At 40.6% G+C, this 22,749-nt stretch overlaps 1 protein-coding gene across 1 annotated transcript in view; it reads right to left on the bottom strand.

Annotated features, from left to right (window-relative positions):
• Positions 1–22,749, bottom strand: part of SULT2A1 (sulfotransferase family 2A member 1) — a 42,137-nt gene that overhangs the window by 4,735 nt on the left and 14,653 nt on the right. Inside the window, 3 exon segments of the mRNA XM_077130457.1 lie at positions 7,742–7,872; positions 9,377–9,585; positions 12,372–12,526. Coding sequence (XP_076986572.1) covers positions 7,742–7,872; positions 9,377–9,585; positions 12,372–12,526 — 495 coding nt within the window.

Raw genomic sequence — 22,749 nt, 5'->3', positions numbered from 1 at the left:
CTTAACCCCACAAAGGATAGGTCAAGCCTACTTAAAATTAGGCCTAAGAGTCACCCCCAAGAGAGCCTCTTTTGTTGCTCAGATGTGGCCTCTCTCTCCAGCCAACACAGCAAGCAAACTCACCACCCTCCCCCTGTCTACGTGGGACATGACTCCCAGGGGTGTGGACCTTCCTGGCAACATGGGACAGAAACCCTAGAATGAGCCGAGACTCAGCATCAAGGGATTGAGAAAACCTTCTCGACCAAAAGGGGGAAGAGAGAAATGAGACAAAGTGTCAATGGCTGAGAGATTCCAAACAGAGTTGAGAGGTTATCCTGGAGGTTATTCTTACGCATTCAGTAGATATCACCTTGTGATATTCAAGATGTAATGGAGAGGCTGGAGGGAACTGCCTGAAAATGTAGACCTGTGTTCCAGTAGCCATGTTTCTTGAAGATAATTGTATAATGATATAGTTTTCACAATGTGACTGTGTGATTGTGAAAACCTTGTCTGATGCTCCTTTTTATCTACCTTATGGACAGATGAGTAAAATTTATGGATTAAAAATAAATAGATGATAGGCGGAACAAATGTTAAAATAAATTTAGATTGAAATGCTAGTAATCAATGAAAAGGAAGGGTAAGGGGTATGGTATGTACGATTTTTTTTCTGTTATCTTTTTATTTCTTTTTCTGAATTGATGCAAATATTCTAAGAAATGATCATGATGGTGAATCTGCAACTATGTGATGATATTGTGAATTACTGACTATATATGTAGAACGGAATGATCATATGTTAAGAATGTTTGTGTTTGTTGTTATATTTTTAGAAAAATTTTAAAAATTAATGAAAAAAACAAAAACAAAAAACAGTAGGGGGTTCGATTCCCAGTGCCTGCCCATGCAAAAAAGAAAACAAAAACAAAAACAAAAAAACCAGTAGGACCTTGAGATTCCCTTATTGGGTCCCCCTTGAATTCCCTCACCAGCTCTGCATGCAACTGGCCCTTGCTCTTTAGGGTCCCAGGTCCTGGATCTGGGGGGAGCAGGTAACCCTCATGCATGCACCAGCCTGCATGGTGGGGGCCTGAAGGACTGGGCCAGGAGAGTTGTTTCCGGCTTGCCACCCCATAACCGGTGGTGAGTGCAGCAGTAGCTCCCAGAACGCTCCAAAGCACTTAGGAGAACCTTAGAATTGCAGTCACCTGGGGCACAGGTTTGCTGGTTGAGGGATTAGCCTCCATTGCCTGTGAGAATAAAGAAACAATGTTTCCTTGAGAAAAGGAGACATCTGGATCTGTTTAGGGTCTGGAGAACAGACTCCAGAGGACCCTTGCTTTTTCTTGGGCTATTTCATAAAAATATTGTTAGGATAGCTAAGCTCTGAAGGGGTGCATTTGCACAGGCCAGTCTGCAAAGACTGAGAAAGGTGGTTTCTTTATTCCTTTTTTTTTTCTCTTGTTAACTCCTGGCATTCAAAGAAATCTCTCTCCTAACAGTAGCTGGATGAAAGTTTAGGGAACTGACGCCTCAGAGTCTAAATTCCAGCAGTAATGGATGGAAATATCAAAATGTCCAGGCTGCAACCAAAGATTACAAAATATACAAAGAAACAGAAACAAATGTTTGTGGAAAGAAGCAGGATAAAGAATTAGAAATCATCAACAAGGACAATCATAGCCTGGACACATCAGACAAGACTTTGAGAGAATAATTCTAACTATGCTAAACTCAAGGAGTTTAAAGGAAAACATGGGCAAAGAACTAAGGAACACCAGGGAAACAATAGATGACCACAGAGAGAATGCCAATAAAGAGATGGAAATCATGAAAAGGGGGCAAACAGATCCAAAAACCATAGTAGTAGTAGAAATAAAAACGCTCTAGAGGGTTTCACCAATAGATGGAGCTGGCAGAAGAATCAGTGAACTTGACGATAAGACAACTGAAATAATTCAGTCTGGGGATCAGAAAGAAAAAATATTTTAACCTCCGCCTCATCTTCTCTTTTTTTGTGTGTGTTTGGGGGTGGGGGGTGCATGGCCCCGGAATCGAACCCGGGTCTCCTGCATGGAAGGTAAGCATTCCACCCCTGAACCACCCATGCACCCTCTCCCTCACTTTTTAAAATGTGTCTCCTTACATATATGTATTTCTACATTATACATACACACATAAAGAGGCAGATTTGTCATATGTAGGTCATAGGGAATTTTGTTCCTGACATTTTTTAGTTAAGGTGAGATCAGGTTGAACCTAAATCCATTATGACTGGTGTTTTTATAAATAGAGACGTAGGAGACAGAAGGCTTTGTCTGGAGGCAGAGATTGCGTTTTGGACGGTGGCAAGCTTCCACCAGAATGCTACAGATTTTAGGACACGTTAATTTTGAATGTCTAGACACCAAGATTGTGTGACAGTAAGTTCCTGTCGTTTAAGCCACCTGGTCTGGGGTATTCATTATCGCAGTTCCAGCAAACTGAGACAGGGATGATTGGAGAGGTTCCCAGAGCATTGGTTAAGAAAGGGTTGCAAATTCTAGGGGGGCAAGAGCCACTGATCACACAAACTCCTTATTTTGGGGGTTCTGGAAATGTGTCTAGAGCAGGGGACCCTCAGAGGGTTCATTATCAAGGTGAGCCCAGAAGCTGTGCTCTAAACTCAGGGACCAAAGCAGGGAGTCCTGTTGCCTGGGTATAGGGTGCTACTTCCAGAGATTTGGATTCCAGAGATTTAGGTTTCTTCATTTGTAGGGATCCGATTGATCATCTTCAAAAAGCATGCAGACAACTTGGAATGCTGTATTGGTATTAGTGGATAATACAAAAGATTTTGGTCTTGGTGATTTTTGACTGGATGGAAAGAAAGAGACCCACGTGTGAGTTTAGGGTACACACAGGCAGGCTGTTGGGATAATGGTGAGTTTGCAGGACGTGTCTTCATCACCCACCTCAGCGTCTGGGCTTCTGGGATTCCTGGAGACACCTTATGTGCAGTTCAGGCATTTTATGTCCAGAATGACAAGGTCCAACACAGCTTTGAGGAGGGAGCTGTCTTTGTGTCCCAATTAGCTTTACTGTTGCTGTTTCCCTCCAAGAGACACGTGAAGCAAGGCAGGGCTGAAGAACCGGCTTAGGTCAGAACAGGAAATGAGAGTGCCAGGCTCTGAAGACTGGGCTTTAACTGAGGGCAATAGAACCAGAGAACGTTGCACAGAGGGAATGCACCGTGCATATGTAACTGATGGTTGCAACATCGCCTGGGAATGTTAATGACATGGGACACAATAATTTTTTTTATATTAACATTCTTTATTTTTAACTATTTAGGGTAAGTATAAGAGATAGAATACAAAAAATACATCAAGACTATATAGACTTGGTTTTTTTTTAATTAAAAATATTTTTTTTAAATACCAAAAAACACCAAACAAACGCAAGCATTCTTATTTTGATCATTCCGTCCTACATATATAATCAGTAATTCACAATATCATCACATAGTTGCATATTCACCACCATGATAATTTCTTGGAACATTTGCATCAATTCAGAAAAAGAAATAAAATGAAAACAGAAAAAAATGTATACATACAATACCCTTTACCCATCCCTTTCATTGATCACCAGCATTTCAAACTAAATTTATTTTAACATTTGTTCCTCCTATTATTTATTTTTATTCCATATGTTCTACTCGCTTGTTGACAAGGTAGATGAAAGGAGCATCAGACACAAGGTTTTCACAATCACACAGTCACGTTGTGAAGGCTAAATCATTATACAATCATCTTCAAGAAACATGGCTACTGGAACACAGCTCTACATTTTCAGGCAGTTCCCTCCAGCCTCTCCATTACATCTTGAATAACAAGGTGATATCTATTTAATGAGTAAGAATAACCTCCAGGATAATCTCATGACTCTGTTTGGAATCTCTCAGCCATTGACACTTTGTCTTTTGGTTGAGAAGGTTTTCTCAATCCCTTGATCCTGAGTCCTAGCTCATTCTAGGATTTCTGTCCCATGTTGCCAGGAAGGTCCTCACCCCTGGGAGTCATGTCCCACATAGACAGGGGGAGGGTGGTGAGTTTGCTTGTTGTGTTGGCTGGAGAGAGAGGCCACATCTGAGCAACAGAAGGGTTCTCCTGGGGGTGGCTCTTAGGCCTAATTTTAGGTAGTCTTGACCTATCCTTTCCAAGGTTAAGTTTCATATGAACAAACCCCAAGACTGGGGGCTCAGAGCTATAGAGCTTTGGTTGTCCACACTGCTTGTGAGAATATCAAGAATTCAACTTGGGGAAGTTGAATTTTCCCCCTTTCTCACCATTCCCCGAAGGGGACTTTGCAAATACTTTTTTATTCACTGTTCAAATCACGCTGGGATTTATCGGGTCATCACTCTGGACAAACCCACAAAATCTCATGTCCTACTCAAGGTTCCATGTACTTATGGTGTTCAATTAAGCTGTCTACATAAGCTATATTAGTAAATGCACTAGTCAAAATATAAATTTTGTACCAAATAAACATTTTTTGCTTTAGTCTCACACATAAGGTAAAATTAAAAAATATTACCATCTATTTTCAGCACCCTGCAGTAATGACATTCCTTTGTTCTTCCTCATGCAAAAACATTTTTTAACTTTGTACATTTACTCACTATCCTTATACCATCTCAGTCTTTATCGTCTATCTTTCTTTCTGATTTCATTTGTGCCCCCAGCCCTCTTTCCTCTATCATTCTCACATTCAGCTTCATTCAGTGTTTTAACATAACTGTATTACATTAGGTAGTATTGTGCTGTCCATTTCTGAGTTTTTACATTCAGTCCTGTTGCACAATCTGTATCCCTTCAGCTCCAATAACCCAATATCTCACCCTATTTCTACCTCCTGATGGTCTCTGTTACCAATGAAATTCTCCAAGTTTATTCACTAATGTCAGTTCATATCAGTGAGAGCATACAGTATTTGTCCTTTAGTTTTTGGCTAGCCTCACTCAGCATAATGTCCTCAAGGTCCATCCATGTTGTTACATACTTCATAACTTTATTCTGTCTTACAGCTGCTTAATAGTCCATCGTATGCATATACCATACGAGTGTTTAGACACTCGTCTGTTGATGGACATTTTGGCTGTTTCCATCTCTTCATGATTGTAAATAATGCTGCTATAAACATTGGTGTGCAAATGTCTGTTTGTGTCCTTGCCCTCATGTCCTCTGAGTAGATACCTAGCAATGGTATTACCAGGTCATATGGCAATTCTCTATTTAGCTTTTTGAGGAACCGCCAAACTGCCTTCCACAGTGGTTGTACCATTTGACATTCCCACCAACAGTGGATAAGTGTGCCTCTTTCTCCACATCCTCTCCAGCACTTGTCATTTTCTGTTTTATTGATAATGGCCATTCTGGTGGGTATGAGATGATATCTCATTGTGGTTTTGATTTGCATTTCTCTAATGGCCAGGAAAGTTGAGCATCTCTTCATGTACCTTTTGGCCATTTGTATTTCCTCTTCTGAGAAGTAAGTGTCTGTTCAGGTCTTTTGCCCATTTTGTAATTGGGTTGTCTGTCTTTTTGTTGTTGAGTTGAACAATCTCTTTATATACTCTGGATGCTAGATCTTTTTCTGATATGTCGCTTCCAAATATTGTCTCCCATTGTGTAGGCTGTGTTTTTACTTTCTTGATGAAGTTCTTTGATGCACAAAAGTGTTTAATTTTGAGGAGTTCCCATTTCTTTCTTTCTTTCTTCAATGCTCTTGCTTTGGCTGTAAGGTCTAGGAAACCGCCTCCTAGTATAAGATTTATAAGCTATTTCCCTACATTTTCTTCTAACTGTTTTATGGTCTTAGATCTAATGTTTAGGTATTTGATCCATTTTGAGTTAACTTTTGTATAGGGTGTGAGATATGGGTCCTCTTTCATTCTTTTGCATATGGATATCCAGTTCTGTAGGCACCATTTATTGAAGAGACTGTTCTGTCCCAGGTGAATTGGCTTGACTGCCTTATCAAAGATCAATTGTCCATAGATGAGAGGGTCTATATCTGAGCACTCTATTTGATTCCATTAGTCAATATATCTATCTTTATGCCAATACCATGCTGTTTTGACCACTGTAGCTTCATAATGTACCTTAAAGTCAGGTAGCGTGAGACCTCCAACTTCATTTTTTTTCCCTCAGGCTACTTTTAGTTATTCCAGGCACCCTGCTCTTCCAGATAAATTTGGTTATTGGTTTCTCTATTTCTGAAAAGTAAGTTTTTGGGTATTGCATTGAATCTGTAAATCAATTTAGGTAGAATTGACATCTTAACTGTATTTGTAGACTTGGTTTTACAGGACTGTTAGAACACTGATTAAGTCAGCTTAACAAAGCTCTGTACCATGAGAAAATAGGTAATGCTAACATGTTTACATATTTTCATATGGTTTCAAGGCGAATATTGACTGTGACATGGGGAATTTACAGGAAAAGTTACAAAATGGAACTAGCATCTTTAACTTTTTGAAAGATTTTCCATCACACCCATAAATACACATTTTATATATATATATATATATATATCATGCCTGTTTGAAGCTGTTATGTACCACAGAAAAGCTGTTCCTTTTTCCTGACCCAATCTTGTGGGGGCAACCATGTTCCTTTTAATCCTGATTCAATATTGTGGGGTGGAAACTTTGACTGGATTGTTTCTATGGAAATGTGATACACCCAGCTGTGGGTGGGGCTTTTTGATTAGATGGAGATGTGTCCTCGCTCCTTGGAGTCTTTTAAAAGGGGAATCATTTTGGAGAAGCGACACAGCCGACAGAGACACAGGCATTTGAAGATGCTTGGAGTGCTGGCAAAGAAAGGAGATGCCTAGACAAGGGTGTTTGGAGATGTAGAGCCCAGCAGACGACACCATGTGCCTTCCCATGAGATGCTCAGCAGGCCAGAACGCAGAGTTGTATCCCAGAGGAGCTAAATGCAGGCCCACGGATGTTTAGAGAGGAAACCACTGGCATTAGAAGCTGGAAGCAACAGAAACAGAAACAAGGACCAGCAGATTCCAGCCACACGCCTTCCCATGTGACAGACATTGGCTTCCTTGAGTCAAGGTATCTTTCTCTGGATGTCTTAGTTTAGACATTTCTATGGCCTTAGAACTGTTAACTTGCAACTTAATAATATTTGAGCCCAGCCTGCTGATCGCCTTGGATGTTAAAGAAGGTAAGGTGCTGTTTTTGCCCAGCAGCCACGACCTCGGAGCAATCCCTCTGGAGGTAGGCATGGATTTAGGACCCCAGTTTTGCAAACAGTTTTGAGATAGATAGGAAAGGACGACTGAGGGAGTTTTGGAAGGTGGCATCTAAAACAATGGTGGAAAGTTAGGATCGGGCAGTCCAGAAGGCCAGTGAAAAGCAGAATTTCAGAAGAGGAGGACACTCTGCGTAGCCTTTGCTGGTTGTGGGCAGGCCTGGAGCATCAGGAAGCAGCTGGGCTGGCTTACCTTGGACCGGGCAAATGGAGCATTGGTTTGCTTCTGCCACCGTGCAGGGAAGTATGCGGATGTAGCAAACGTGGGACCCAGTCGTGAGGGAGCGTTAGACCCACACGTCGGTGAGATGTGGAGATCTCAGTCTGGTTTAAGTGGAGATCTGGAAAAGGACTCCAGGAATCCCTCCAGCTGCCTTATTATTATTTTTTTAAGTCATTTTTTTTTAATTTAAGAAAACAGCTATCTTATATCACACTCACCATATCCTTGCATGAATCACTCAAAATATTGTCCCAATGACTCTGCGTCCTTGATCACTTTCAGTAAGTCCCAGAAAAACTAGCCAGAGATAAGAATATCTCTGGGACCTCTGATGAGATAAATCACCTTAAATGGAAAAATGGAATAATGAAAAATCAACACATTCGTTTTCCATCTGTCTTGACCCACATAGGAGTGGGGAAAATGACAATTCCCCTAAAATGCCAATAAATCACCAGCGGATTCTTTAAATAAATGAGTTACTTTGTACATGAATGAGAGATGCATTTTGAAGCTTCTATATACACTTACAGGGCTAACATTAGGAATAGAACAATGGAAGGAAAAAACATGAACTCTGCTTCTGCCATAGTATAGACTAGTCACAGAGGGAAGCCACTGGGAAGTTGTTAAAGGTGACTGGTATATTTGTGTACCATAATCTCAAGCATGCTGACAGAAGAATAGATTAGTAAATTGTGCCATCTTCAGACATGCAGTACATATATCGTACAGTCACACAATAGCATGGAAGAATCTCACACACGTAGTATTGAATGAGCCCATTTATATGAGATTTAAGAACAAGGCAAACTGATCTATAGGTATAGAAGTCAGAGAATGGCTGCCTCTGTGGGTGGGAATTAACTGGGAAGGGGCGTGAGAGAACTTTCTGGGGGGAATGGAAAGTGTTCGATTATTGAATCCGCATGGCGCTTACTCAATACTGTATATATATATATATACACACACACACAAATTCATTGAGTAGGCACAATTAGTGCACACACGCATACAAAGAGAAAGATCTCTTGGCTTTAAATCACCTGAGTTTTGCTCTGATCTACGGAATGACGCTCAGTGGATATGGCTCTAGGCTCCCTCTCTTTCCAGGCCTCCGCTTCGCACTCAGAGATTTACCAAACACCAATAAAATACATAAATAAGTGCATTTTAAATAAATTTGGGTTAAAAATGACATTGTTTCCTCCACATTTTGAAGTTAACAGGAGAGGAGGCTATTTTTCTAAATTTCTCCGTTTAATTTAGTCATAAAACGTTGACAAATCCTCAAGCCACTTAGCACCTTCCAGGAAAGCATGTTTCTAAAACCTGGTCTGAGGTATGCAAGACACCCACGTTTCCTTCTGCCATTATGGGTGAGCCCAGCCTGCTGATTGCCTTGGATGTTAAAGAAGGTAAGGTGCTGTCTTTGCCCAGCAGCCACGACCTCGGAGCAATCCCTCTGGAGGTAGGCATGGATTTAGGACCCCAGATGGGAAATTCTACATCTAGTGCTTCTTTCTAAGTGGCAGGGGGCATTTTTATTTAATTAAGATTGGCTATAGAGCCACAAAAAGAGCAGTAGTTATGAATTCTCGTTGCGCTTCAAGTGTACATTTGAAAGATTCTGACAGTGTTGTCTCACTTTGTCCCTGATTAACCCCCGGCTGGAATAATTTCTGGAATGTTCTACCCCTTGCTAGTCAAGTACGGCCACATGGGGCGTCTTCTGGGAACGGGTTAGCGAGGCAGAGCCTCAGCCCCCACCGTGTATACAGAACGGGTCTAGGCATTTTAATGAGCCCTTTTCAGGTGATTCCCACCTGCATTCACGTTTGGAACTGACCTTGGCCTTGGTACTAAAGAAAGAGTTGGGAAGGAGCTGGATGGGGAGGTGGGAGCTGAGGAGTTGTGGGACCTCCGTATCCTTTGCTGGTTTATACCCGACTTCATTCTCCATCCAGGGTGACAGGTGCCATATGGGCACAGATTGGACCCATTTGGGATCCCCCTTGGAGTAAACCAGACAGATGATCTCAATCAACCAATTTGTTCCTGGAAAAGAAGGGAGCATGGTGGTCACTCATTTCAACCTGACTTTTTCACTACCTTTTCATCTTTTGCAGAATTCAGCAAAGACCTCTCTGGTATGAAATCCAGCAATGACATAATATTTACCCTCTGGCTTCCTCAGTAGGCAGTGGGAGATATACCAGAGCCGTTCTCCCTTCTGGAAACACTTCGTCCTTGGCCTTCATGATTCCAGCTCCCCTGGGGTTCTCGTTCCTTTCTGGGTTGTCTTACTCAGTTCCTTCACCTTCCTTTCCTCCTTCCCCACCGATTCTTCTCTCTAGATGGCCTTGATCGTCTTGGAAATGAGCAGACTACAGGGTGAATAATGAAGGCAGAGAGAATTGCTGCAGACACAGGTACCCAGAGAATAAATAAATAAAGAACCGTCAAACAAGCAAACACAGCACACCGGGAGAATGATTTCCACCGTCTCCCACTCCATGCACTGGTGTCCCAGGGATTCACGAAAACTTGATCTGGCACCATTTTTGGTCTACTATAAGTAAATTCAACCAGCTAGTTCCCACTCTCCCAGTTTTAGCTTGAGGCAGCCACAGAATCTAATTTTGTCCAAGGAGATATGAAAGTAGGTCATCCTGGGGCCTTCCAAGGAAATCCTGAAGGTCAAGGAAAGGGTTATTCTGCTGCCTGCTAAAACTCTGCCCTGTGGACTTTAAACAGCATCACACGTTCCCATGGGATTTGGGCCTCTCTCTTTTTTCTTTCCAGTGCCTGGTCACATCAGAAAATCACCTTTTGGACAAACATAGAAGGCTATGACGTTTACAGGGAGGAGATGTGATTTCTCCTTTTATTTTTTTTCAGAATAATTTTGCATTTGTCCCTATCACCATTATGATTCTATCCAACCAGCTTTAGAGGCAGGTTCAATTCCCTTGGTACCGCAGAACCGATATTGAACAATAAAAAGGATTGTTCACTAATTTTTGGCAGAGAGTTCTCTAAGGGGGATAAAAGGCATTAGATGCTCTGTGCATTACACATTCTGAAATTCATTGTTGACAGTGCTGTACTCAGAGTGTCAGGTGAGTGACATTTTTAGAACCAAAAACCATCTTCACATGTTAATTCCTCATGTTTGCTGAGAGAGAGAAGCAATCACTCATAAGGCAGGTAGCAGGGGGATTCAGGTCTCTAGTGTAAAATGCCTACGAAGGTTTTCCTGCAATACTGGTTCTCTGTCCGCCCTCTGCTATTCCCCAGCTTGAAATCTTGGAACCATCTTGGAACTTCTCTCTTTTTCTCAGCCCTCAATCCTACCACCAGCAAGTATCAAGTTGCTTTGATCCAACCATGTCAATATTTTTCAATTCCTTAAATTTCTCTCCACCCCCTTTCCCCAACTGTAATTCCAGACACCTTCACATCTTATTCAATATCCCTAAGTGATTCACACTTACGTTGTCCCTCCAACAACCCTCTTTAATTTCCTTACCACTGAGTGAGCAGCATAAATGTTTTGAAACTGAAAGTATGCTCAAATCGCTTTCTACTTAAATCCTTTTCATATGTTCTCGGCAGCTTCAGCTTTTCAGGGCTGAAAAGCTACTTCTGTGTCTTCAGATCAGTCCTTGTCCAATTTTCACTTCTAATCCCACAGTTGAAATATCATTCAATCAGCCCTTGAATTTGCCAGGCTCTTTTCCAATCACTGACCATCATCCTTTACCTGAAAATATCTCTCTTCATCAAATAATTTCTCATTCATTCTTTTCATCTCAGTTTGTATGCTATTTCTTCTATAAAGGCTTTATCTTAGTTCTCCACTCCCCATACCCAAATCTTCCTGAAGAGTATTTTCTATGCATTTTTCCTAATATCTCCTATTACCCCAGCTAAATGTACACCTTACTGGATTTAATTTTCGGTTTAAATCCCTTTCTCTGAATTTAAATGATTAGGGCACTCCGATTTCTACCAAGGCTTTGCACATTGCCTGGCATATAGAAAGCACACCATTCATATACCGAATGAATAGAAAACACAGCACAGCCTTTCTCAGTTCCTGATCCCATTTCTTTTTTTTTTTTTTCACTTTTAAAAATTTATTTATTAATTAAAAAATTTAACAAATGGACTAAAACATTAACACATGATCATGCCATTCTACATATATAATCAGTAATTCACAATATCATCACATAGGTGCATATTCATCATTTCTTAGAACATTTGCATCAATTCAGAAAAAGAAAAAGACAACAGAAAAAGAAATAAAATGAAAACAGAAAAAAAACAGATTATACATACCATACCCCTTAAGCCTTGCTTTCATTGATCACTAGCATTTCAAACTAAATTTATTTTAACATTTGTTCCCCCTATTATTTATTTTTATTCCATATGTTCTACTCTTCTGTTGATATGGTAGATAAAAGGAGCATCAGACACAAGGTTTTCACAATCACACAGTCACATTGTGAAAGCTATATCATTATACAATCATCTTCAAGAAACATGGCTACTGGAACACAGCTCTACATTTTCAGGCAGTTTCCTCCAGCCTCTCCATTACATCTTGGATAATAAGGTGATATCTACTTAATGCGTAAGAATAACCTCCAGGATAACCTCTCGACTCTGTTTGGAATCTCTCAGCTATTGACACTTTATTTTGTCTCATTTCACTCGTCCCCCTTTTGGTCGAGAAGGTTTTCTCAATCCGTTATGCTGAGTCTCAGCTCATTCTAGGGGTTTTCTCAGTCCCTTGATGCTGAGTCTCAGCTCACCTAATCCTGTTTCTTTACTTGAATTGGGGTAAGCTACTGTGACAACGTCTTCATCTGTAATCACAAAATCCTTTCCTACTGATATCAGTGCTGTACGTGTGGTGTGGGAAAGGTATTCCTTCAAGCCGTAACTATTCACGTGACAGTATGATGAGCACTGTGTGCTTGGCGTTCTGGATTCAGCTCAGCCACACCCACATTGGAGGGTAATCCAACTTTTAGATAACCATTTATAGACTCTTCAGAACAATGATTAGCTTCTCCAGTTTTTGATAAGTCCGCCGACTATTAAAGAGACCTAGAAATGGGTACTATGACTGATGGGTGGATTTTTACTGATTGCATTGAAAAACTGGGAACTCGTTCAGAAAACATTCTGGGGTGATCTAAGTTTGATTTTCATGGAATGGAACCAGAAACCAAAAGCAGGACATTGATATACAGGAAATTTAAAAAAGAACCTTAATGAACTTTACTTTTCGTAAAAGTTTTAGATTTATAGAAAAAAATGCAAAATGTACAGAGAGCTTCCACAGATCTCGCAACCAGTTTCCTCCGTCGTTAGCAGCTTCCGTTAGTGTGGTATATTTGCTACCATTAATAAACCAACAGCGATACATTGTTAACCTATGTCCACATTTTATTCAGATTTGCTTAGTTTTCACCTAATTCGTTTTCAATTCCAAGAGCCTATCCAGGAGACCACAATTCATTAGCTGTCATGTCTCTTGATAACATCTTGGCTATGATGATTTCTCAGATTATCTTTGTGTTTAATGAGTGTTCTAGTTTGCTAGCTGCTGGAGTGCATTATACCAGATACAGAATGGCTTTTACAAAGGGGAATTTAATAAGTTGTTAGTTTACAATTCCAAAGCTGAGAAAATGTCCCAATTAAAACAAGTCTATAGAAATGTCGAATCTAAGGCATCCAGGGAAAGTTACCTTGGTTCAAGAAGGCCGATGAAGTTCAGGGTTTCTTTTTCAAGTGAGAAGGCACATGGCGAACATGGTCAGGGTTCCTCCCTCATCTGGAAGGGCACATGGCGAACACGGCATCATCTGCTAGCTACTTCTTCTGGTTTCCTGTTTCATGAAGCTCCCAGGGAGGCATCTTCCTTCTTCATCTCCAAAGGTCACTGGCTGGCGGACTCTGTTTCTCGTGGCTCTGTCGTTCTGCTCTGCTCTCTCTGAATCTCCTCATTCTCCAAAATGTTTCCTCTTTTCTAGGACTCCAGAAACTTATCAAGACCCACCCAAATGGGTGGAGACACGTTGTCACCTAATCCAGTTAACAAACACTATTGATTAAATCACATCTCAGGGAGATGATCTGATTACAGTTTCAAACATACAATATTGAATAGGGATTATTTTACCTTTATGAAGTGGAATTTCAATTAAAATATGGCTTTTCTAGGGGACATACATCCTTTCAAACCAGCACAATGACCTTGAAGGTTTTGAGGTGGGGGGTGTCAGGTATTTTGTACCATGTCCTTGCATTAGGATTTGTCCAATGTTTTTCTCCATGATTAGATTTTGCTGGGGAAGGAAAATGCCACTCTATCACAGCCTGTCTAGTGTACATATTATCAACATGACTTATCACTGTTGATATTGATCTGAGCCATCTGGGTGAGGAGTATTTATCAGGTTTCTCTACTTTATATTCCACTCCTTCCTCTTATAAAAAATGACTTTGTTCTTAAAATCAAATCTGTATCTAATGCATTCATGAAAACATATTATATACACAGTCACTGAGGTTCATTCTAAAAAAAATCATTGGCCTGTACTAATCAAATTGTCAAACCATTATGAAAAACAAAAGCTGCGGGTATGTTGCAGGTTAAAGTAACATGTAAACTTAATGTAATTGGAATTCTGGTTTGGGCCCTGGACTAGTGAAAAAAAAAAGATGTTCTTGCAACATTATTAGAACAGTTATCCAAAGTTGAATATGCACATAGAATAGATAATAATATTGCATCAATGTTAATTTTCTGATCTCTAACACTTTATTGAGGTTATATAAGGAATTATCCTTGTTAGAAAATAAACACTGAAGCTTTGAGGAATAAAGGCAATGATGTCTGGAATCTACTCAACTGGTTAAGAAAATATTGACATATGTGAGAGAGAAAGTGATAAAAAAATGATGTGGCAAATATTGGAAAATGTTACAATGGCTCATCTGTATAAAGTGTTCTCAAGAATTATTTGTGCTCATCTCACTAGATTTCTGTAAATTTGGGGGACATTTCAAAATAAAAGTTAAAACTAAATAAGTAGAAATTCTCTGATAGTAACAAGTTGAAAGTGAATTGAGAAACAATAGATTACGGTATCTCTTTTTGAGTACAAAGGTCAAGTTGCTTTAGGGTCACGCAGTTGTGTGGGTAGATTCATAATCAATTATAATTGGACTACAGACTCCAGTTAATCATTAACATCAGAATTTAGTAAGTCCTTTTTAGATTAGATGTTAAGAAAATTTTCAGATCCACCACATAGAAAATCCATAATTGCTGAGACCAGCTTAGCAAGAGGAGTCGAGGAAGGCACCACAAATCTGAAAAATAAAGACACTCACACGGAAGAGTCTTGTAAGGTGAGAGCAGGGGACTCAGGTCTCAAAGGACAAGAGCCCTGAGTGCTTGCTCAAGCACCGTATTTCTTGTCTCAGTACAGCAGCGAGTGCACAGAAATAACTTTTGTTTGTCTTTCTTCTTTAATGGTACGTGCAGACAGAGGGAGTGCCTATTCCTTCCTTATCGGGGTAATGATTACGGGACAAAGAGCATGTTTTGGCTCTGTCTTCACTGGAACGTTAGCCAAGTGGATGCTTCTCAACTTTGGCCAACTGTAGTGTTCTAAAGTTAACGTTCCGTCATCACCCACAGGTCTCAGTGTTCTGAGACTGCAGATGTTTTGCAAAGCTGTTGCTTTGACTTCTTCTCTTATTTTCCTCTTCATTGCCCCCTTTTTGTTTCTGAAGGATGAGACTAGGGATTGAGAGGAGCTTCCTGGGACCTAGATATCTTTATCCCAGTCCACACTCCTTCTGGAAAGATAGCCAGGTGTTCTGCCAGAGTGCAACACACCAGAGACGGATTGGCTTCTAATAAAAGGGGATTTATTTCATTAATTCTTCAGAAGAAAGTCAGCTAACTTTCAACCGAGGTTCTTTCTTACGTGGAAAGGCACAAGGTGATCTCTGCTGGCCTTCTCTCCAGGCCTCTGGGTTCCAATAACTTTCCCCGGGGTGATTCCTTTCTGCATCTCTAAAGGCCTGGGCTGTGCTACGTTGAGCTCTCATTTAAGCACCAGCCAATTAAATCAAACGTCCTTCATTGCAGCAGGCACGCCTCCTAGCCGACTGCAGATGTAATCAGTGACAGATGAGGTTCACGTGCCATTGGCTCATGTCCACAGCAACAGAACTAGGTGCCTTCACCTGGCCAAGCTGACACCTGAATCTAACCACCACACCAGGCCTCCCAGCTGGAGTGCACATTTTAACTGTTTCTTACCAAGGTCATGCAACGGCAACATCAATTGCAGTCAATGGCAACGTCAGGTGAACCCAACAGACTCCACCAATGTCTCTTTCCCTTACATTCGGCCCTTAGAATCTTATTTGTTCCCGATGTAAGCCATGGTCATTTTGGGGGGGAAATTTAGTTTATGCATATATTATATTTTAGTTTATGCATATATATATGCATATGCATATATATAGTGTCATATATATGCATATATATAATATAATATATAATATACAATATATAATATATATATATTATATATATTTAGTTTATGCATATATATATATGCATATGCATATATATAGTGTTATACAGGCTTAAAGGAATTTAGGTTGTTATATGATTTGAAAATCATTTAGCCAGTACAACAAGAGTGTACATTAAGAACAGATCCACTTAAAGCAACAGTACTTTAGATTAATAGATGAAGCCACCTGGTTTGGGGGCCAGAAAAGAAACATTTTCCAGCCAGCATAACATTTATAAAACAGGAAAGAAATATTTCCCAGATTTGCATAGGCTTTACAGGTATTTCTTTGGGTGACACATTGGTATACACAGGCAACAGCACTTTAGAGTAGGTGTAATTAATTTGCCATATTTGAATAGGGAGTGTTTCTTCTGTCAATTCCCGTTATTATTTTCAGTATTATTTGTAAAGAATTTTTTTTTTTTTTTACAAATTTCACACTGATTTTTAATCTGAGTTAAAACAGAAAATTAATCCCTTTGGCTTGTGCCCACTTGTGCATAGCGTGTGCACTAAATGTCCAGGTTGCTGATTTACCCAATGTACGAGACCAGAGTCCTTTTCACTAACACTTTTCACAGCAATCTTTGCCAAGGCATCTGCAGCAGCATTATTCTCACGTTCAGGTGAATTTAGGATCAACTAGGCATCTACATGGAAAGCAGACACATTGGCACACTGACCAATTCTCCATATTTCCTTTTCCATAATGTTTTTTTCCCCTGCAATTTCCTTCCATGTATTGCTTAATTATTTTGTTTCCAGATAGGCATTCAAATAGTTAATCCATTAGCCACTGTTGATGAATCAGTAAACTTTTTTTTTCAAACAGTGTGATGATTTATTTTTTTTACACAGCCAAGGACATGATAAAGTTAACATAAGAAGTTATTTTGATAAAACACAGACGCTTTGCTTTTTACACTGATTACTTAGAAAAGACTTTTATAACTTTTCACTAGAACAGGCCAACAGTTCAAGAAAACTTTCCACTTTAACAGAGAGAAAACTAAACTTCAGTCTTGCATCACTATATTATTTGATATTAAAGTTTTAAAAAAAATTTATAGATAGACCCATTAAATATTTCTTGACTTTGACCATAATTTCCATTCCCACAAACTTCAGCAACTTACTAGATCTGTTCAGGCTTTGTCTTACATTTTCCTCATTCTGTAACAGCTATTCACTTCATCTTAGGACAAAACTACTCTTTTTTTCCTATCAATAAAAACACATCCTTTATATTCTTCATACTTAAGTCATTACTTCAAGCAAACATTTCACCACATACAATTAGCATCAAAATCAAATTTGTTAGAATAATGTCAAATATTTAAGATGCTTTAGTCAATGCCTATTTGAAACATTAATATGCAATTTTTAACAAAGAACTTTTTTAAAGTTTTTAAATTATACTTTTATAAAACAAATCTAATTACAAGATGCTATTGAAATTTACAGTTTCAATCTTAGGCTATTTTTCACTGGAGTCCAATTTATATAATGGAAAGTTAACAGATTTTTAAACTTAAAAGGAAAGAAAAACTGTAAGGATAAAACTTGCAAGCAGGCGTTTCTCAATATTAAATAGCTCCTCTAAATTAAAAATATGGACTGTAAAACCAAAGAGAAGCCACAAATTTGGGGTCATCGGGTGTCTCTTGGCATCAGTGGAGGGGGTGGTGGGGGAAGGTGGAGGCAGGTCAGCCCCTCTAAAATCAATTAACTTGGGGGCCGAGGGCACATTAATTTTAACATTAGAATCCTCAGAAGATTTACTAGGAGGAGCTTTATCAAATACCTTTTCCTCTTCCTCTGCCTCATCCTCAGCCTGCAAAGGTTCCAGAGCAGGTTAACAATAGTCCAGGACAGCCAGGTAATGACAGGGAACGGGACCCCTTGCACACGGAGCTTTTTTAACCCTTTACCCACTTGTTCCCAATCTCCTCATTTTCAACTGCCCGATGTTGGAAACCAGGGACAGTGTTTTTCTGTAACTTGCAAAAGTTCCATAATGCAGGACTCACTGGCCCTAGCTGCTCCTGCTGGGAGGAGTTGTTTCAGAAGCCGGAATAGGGGTGATATTTAGTAGTGTTACCACTATTCCCCATTATTAACCTACTCGTTTTACCCGAGAGTGTCCGTACCTTTAGTTTCTGTTTCCCGGACTCTAAACCCGCTTGGGGATTGGTGATGTGACCATTTCAATTTTCGCTCCGGCGAATCTTCTTCTTTGAGCCCCACGTTGGGTGCTGCTTGCTGAGACCAGCTCAGTACAAGGGGCTGAGGAAGACTCCACGAATCAGAGAAAATAAAGACACTGTCATGGTCAGGTTCACGTGTCAACTTGACCAAGTGGTGGTTGGGCAAGTCTGTTGCGATGAGGACATTTTATAGAATTAAATCAGGATCATGTCAGCTGCATCCACAGCTGATTCCATTTGTAATCAGCAAAAGGGGCGTGTCTTCTGCAATGGGTGATGCTTAATCTTATCGCTGAAAGCCTTATAAGGAGGATTCAGAAGAGACAGGCTCTTCCTGTTTTGGCTGGCGAGCCTCTTCTGTGGAGTTTGTCTAGACCCTCCATCGGAATCATTGGCTTCACAGCCTACTCTGCGGATTTAAGCTCTGTGTTCCTGCGGTCACGTGAGACACTTTTATAAATTTTGTATTTGCAAGTGTTCCCTGTTGATTCTGTTTCTCTAGAGAACCCTAATACAGACACTCACACAGAAGAGTCTTTTAAGAGGAGAGCAGGGGACTCATGTCTCAAAAGAACTCATCGTATCTATTGGGGAACTTCAAAACAGAAAGCATCTTTCAAGGTTGTTAGGAAGTTGTTTTCCGAACTGTCACATCAGCATTAATCTCAGGCATGCTGTACAAGGCTCAAATATTTCCTTCTGCAAACACTCATGTGCTCTACAGGACAGTGTCCCACCCGGGTAGAACCTGGTGTTCCAAGATCCACACCTTTACGTGCATTATGGAAACATTCTGACCTTCAGCCATTTTCCCACACATAATACCAGCTGTTATTTTGTTGGCCCCACTCTTCTATTTTCCAGGGGCAGGCACAGAGGGCAAACGACTTCACATGTGCACATAACAAATAAAGGCTCCCAGCCTCTCCAGAACATCAGTTAGTTCCATCTACCCCATATTATTGACAGCCCCTACCAACATGAAAAGGTTAGAATGGCTATAGCCCAAATACTCCTAAAGAGTGGGATAGAAAGATCAAAGGTGATGATGGGGTTATACAGAGACGGTAGGATTTGACAAACCAGTATGATTGCCAAATCATTAAATTGATATTTTATTTTAGTCTCCAGTATCATAGGGTAGCTAGGAGTGAAAACCTGAAATTGTGGAATTGTAATCCATACCAAACTCTGAAATCTGGTCTACAACTAACTGTTGTGCTGTGCTTTGAAATGTACTGCTTTTTTGTATATGTGTTATTTTTCACAAAAAAGAAAAAAATTAATTGTGATGCTAAAAAAATAGCAAAGGCAGATTGCCTACCAAATGCATGATATGCCAATTCTAGGAACACTTAGAGAAACAATCAGATCTGCAATGTTTCCCCATGGGCTTCAGTCAGCTAAAACGAAGATCATCCAGTGAGGAAACCAAAATCCAAGTCATAAGCTACACTATTTAGTTTAGAACATTTGAAGCTCAAGGAAAGAGTCACCATCCCTTTTTCCTATTCATTTCTGGGCTGGGTGAGCAGGCTGGGTTTGCATGCGTCAAATCATGTGCTGGAATACATAAATCTGAATTCAATGCCATAACTGACCATTCTGTCCTCCTTGGAGGGAGAAAAATAAGAAAAGGCTCCGTGAAGGAGAAAGTGGAGGGACTCATAAAAACACGTGGAAGGGGCACTACATTAAAGCTGAAGGGAGAGCTGGAAATTCTAAAAGAGGTGATGTTTACACTGCCATTTTAAAGGTGGGTGGAATTTAGCCAGGCAGAGAGGTGGAAGCGGGCGAGTGATTTAGGCAGATTGCAGTGTGTACACATTACATCACGGGGAGGCACATTTATATAGGTCTCCATTTCCCAAATAGATATTTCAGTACTTATTATTCCCTTACCATTTCCGTGAGAGTGGGAGTAAACCTCCTTGCACTGTGAATGGGCAATGGTTCTGGACAGTTGACACGCGTCAGCATTATTATGATCCCTACACAATTTATACCACTGACTATAAGGATTATAGGAGCGGGTTAAATTTCTCAGTCTGCACCCATGGAAGACAAAGAAGCTGGATAAAATGGTTATGCTTGGTGGAATGAGGCAGCTAGTAAGTGGTTGGGCGAGTGTGTGCCCAGCCCCTCCGACACCAGACTCTGTTCTGGGCTGGTTTGCAGTTATCCGTGGGTTACACGTGAGTGCACACCCTATACCGAGCTTCAGTTATCACTGGGTTCCTCCTAGTCTCTCCTCTGCACTGACTCCAGCTATTCTCTGGTTAACAGCCAAATCCCTGCTTGAGGCCAGATTCTGTGCTCCGTGTAAATGCCATGGTAACATTCTCAGTCATCGCTTTGTACTGGACTATGGTTTTCTGTGGGAAACTCAGGTCCACTCTCTGTACTGGATCAGACTTATGCCCAGTTTGACCACTGAGGTCACGCCTTCCAGCGAACTTCAGTTATCGCTGGTTAATACTCTTGTAGTGTGCTACAGCTATCTCTCTTCTCCAGTGGGAAAACTAAGCGCCTTTTACATGCATGCTTAAAAAAATAAAGTCCTTCTATTGAAAGGAATGATTCTGATTTTTTTCTCAATCATGATATAGCTCATTTCTATCTCCCTTCCAATTTTCTGGGCTAAAACTTGAAGGCTGCGGGTCATAATGATCAGTGAGGGTAAAACACATTCCAATTTATTATACCAGAGTCTTTACAAATTATTCAAAATAAGAGTGCCAAGTTAATCAAGTTAGTGGCAATTAGGGTTAAAATACGATAGGAAGATGGAGCCTTCAAAAGGAAACATCTTATGGACATGACTGTGGTTGTGAGGAATTGAAATGCATCTCTGTGGTCAATAGCTGAAGTGATCTGGGGATATATCAGACATGGCAGATCAAGGAAGGGTCCAGAAAATCAACCAGGTACTGAAGGTGTCTGATTTGAATCATCTGAAACAGCAAGAAGCTCTCATTCTTAGGTGGTCAGTCAACTGGCAGCTGAGATGTCATCACTGGACCAGGTAGAGTGAAAGCTTTTTATTAAGCCCAAAAGATTTTGTAATTCCATGGATGTGTAAGAAGTGCAGAGATAACCCAGTCACATTTTCAAGGTCCTTATCACATTTTGGGCCCAGGATATACAGCGAATCCACTGGACTTTCTGTACCTTCCTCTCCATTCGAATTGAGCTTTGCATCCTTCAGCTGTCCCATGAAGGTTTCCTGCACACGTGATTCCACATCTATGTTGGGGGAGCAGACTCATTCAGAATGACATGAGAACATTTGTTAAGTGATGATGAATTTTCAGATACAAGTATGGGCTTATAATAACAGTCTTTCATCAATTATATAAAAAAGGTATCTTTTCTAGTTTGCTAGCTGCCGGAGTGCAATATGCCAGAAATGGAACGGCTTTTAAAAAGGGGAATTTAATAAGTTGCAAGTATACAGTTCTAAGGCCATGAAAATGTCCCAACTATAGCAAGGCTATAGAAATGCCTCATCTAAGGCATCTAAGGAAAGATACCTTGGTGCAAGTAGGCCGATGACGTTCAGGGTTTCTGTCTCTCAACTGGAAAGGCACTTGGTGAACATGGCGGTGTTTGCTAGCTTTCTCCCCAGGCTTCTTAGTTCATGAAGCTCCCCTGGGGGCGTTTTCCTTCTTCATCTCCAAAGGTCTCTGGCTGCGCCGGGCTCTGTCATGGCTCTAAAAAAAAGACTCTCTCCAGAAATATTTCCTCTGTTAAAGAATTCCAGTCAAGGCCGGCATGGAATGGGTGGAGCCACATCTCCCTCTTATCAAAAGTAAATACTTACGAATGGGTGAGCCACATCTCCATGGGAATAATCCAAAAGCTTCCAGCCAGAGCAGGCCATGGTGGCTCAGCAGGCAGCATTCTCGCCTGCCATGCTGGAGACCTGGGTTTGATTCCCAGTACCTGCCCATGCAAAAAGAAAAAAAAATTCATTTCTGAAGTCTGGGATATTAGTAGTTCTGCTTGAGTTTGGTTGTTGAGTGTTCCATTGACTTTAACAAAGGGGCATGATTTACTAAGAGACGCCCTAAGAGACTGCCTTTCTCCAGGCATTCTCTTTCTTAACTCCATTGTGTAGAGTAGCTGGTTTTCCCTTGGAATCAGGCTCAATCACCCAACTCAATACAGCGATCCCCTTCTCTGCCTGTTGATTCAGAGGTGTGAGGAGCCTGAAGTGGGTGACTGATTGTCTACGCTGTCAGTTTAATGGAATACTCGTGTCTCCTGGTGGAACCACTCCTCCCTTTGGAATTATTACCTCTAGACCAGCAAAGCCAAAAGTCGCAGTTATGGGGTGCAAAAATTTGGGTAGTAGATTGCTATTTTAGCTTTCCTCGGCTGCTCAA

Source organism: Tamandua tetradactyla, chromosome 16 (genome assembly GCF_023851605.1).
Source record: "Tamandua tetradactyla isolate mTamTet1 chromosome 16, mTamTet1.pri, whole genome shotgun sequence".
NCBI classification, from domain to species: Eukaryota; Metazoa; Chordata; class Mammalia; order Pilosa; family Myrmecophagidae; genus Tamandua; species Tamandua tetradactyla.
The sequence above is the reverse complement of the archived record's forward strand: the minus strand, read 5'-3'. Positions and strand labels throughout refer to the sequence as shown.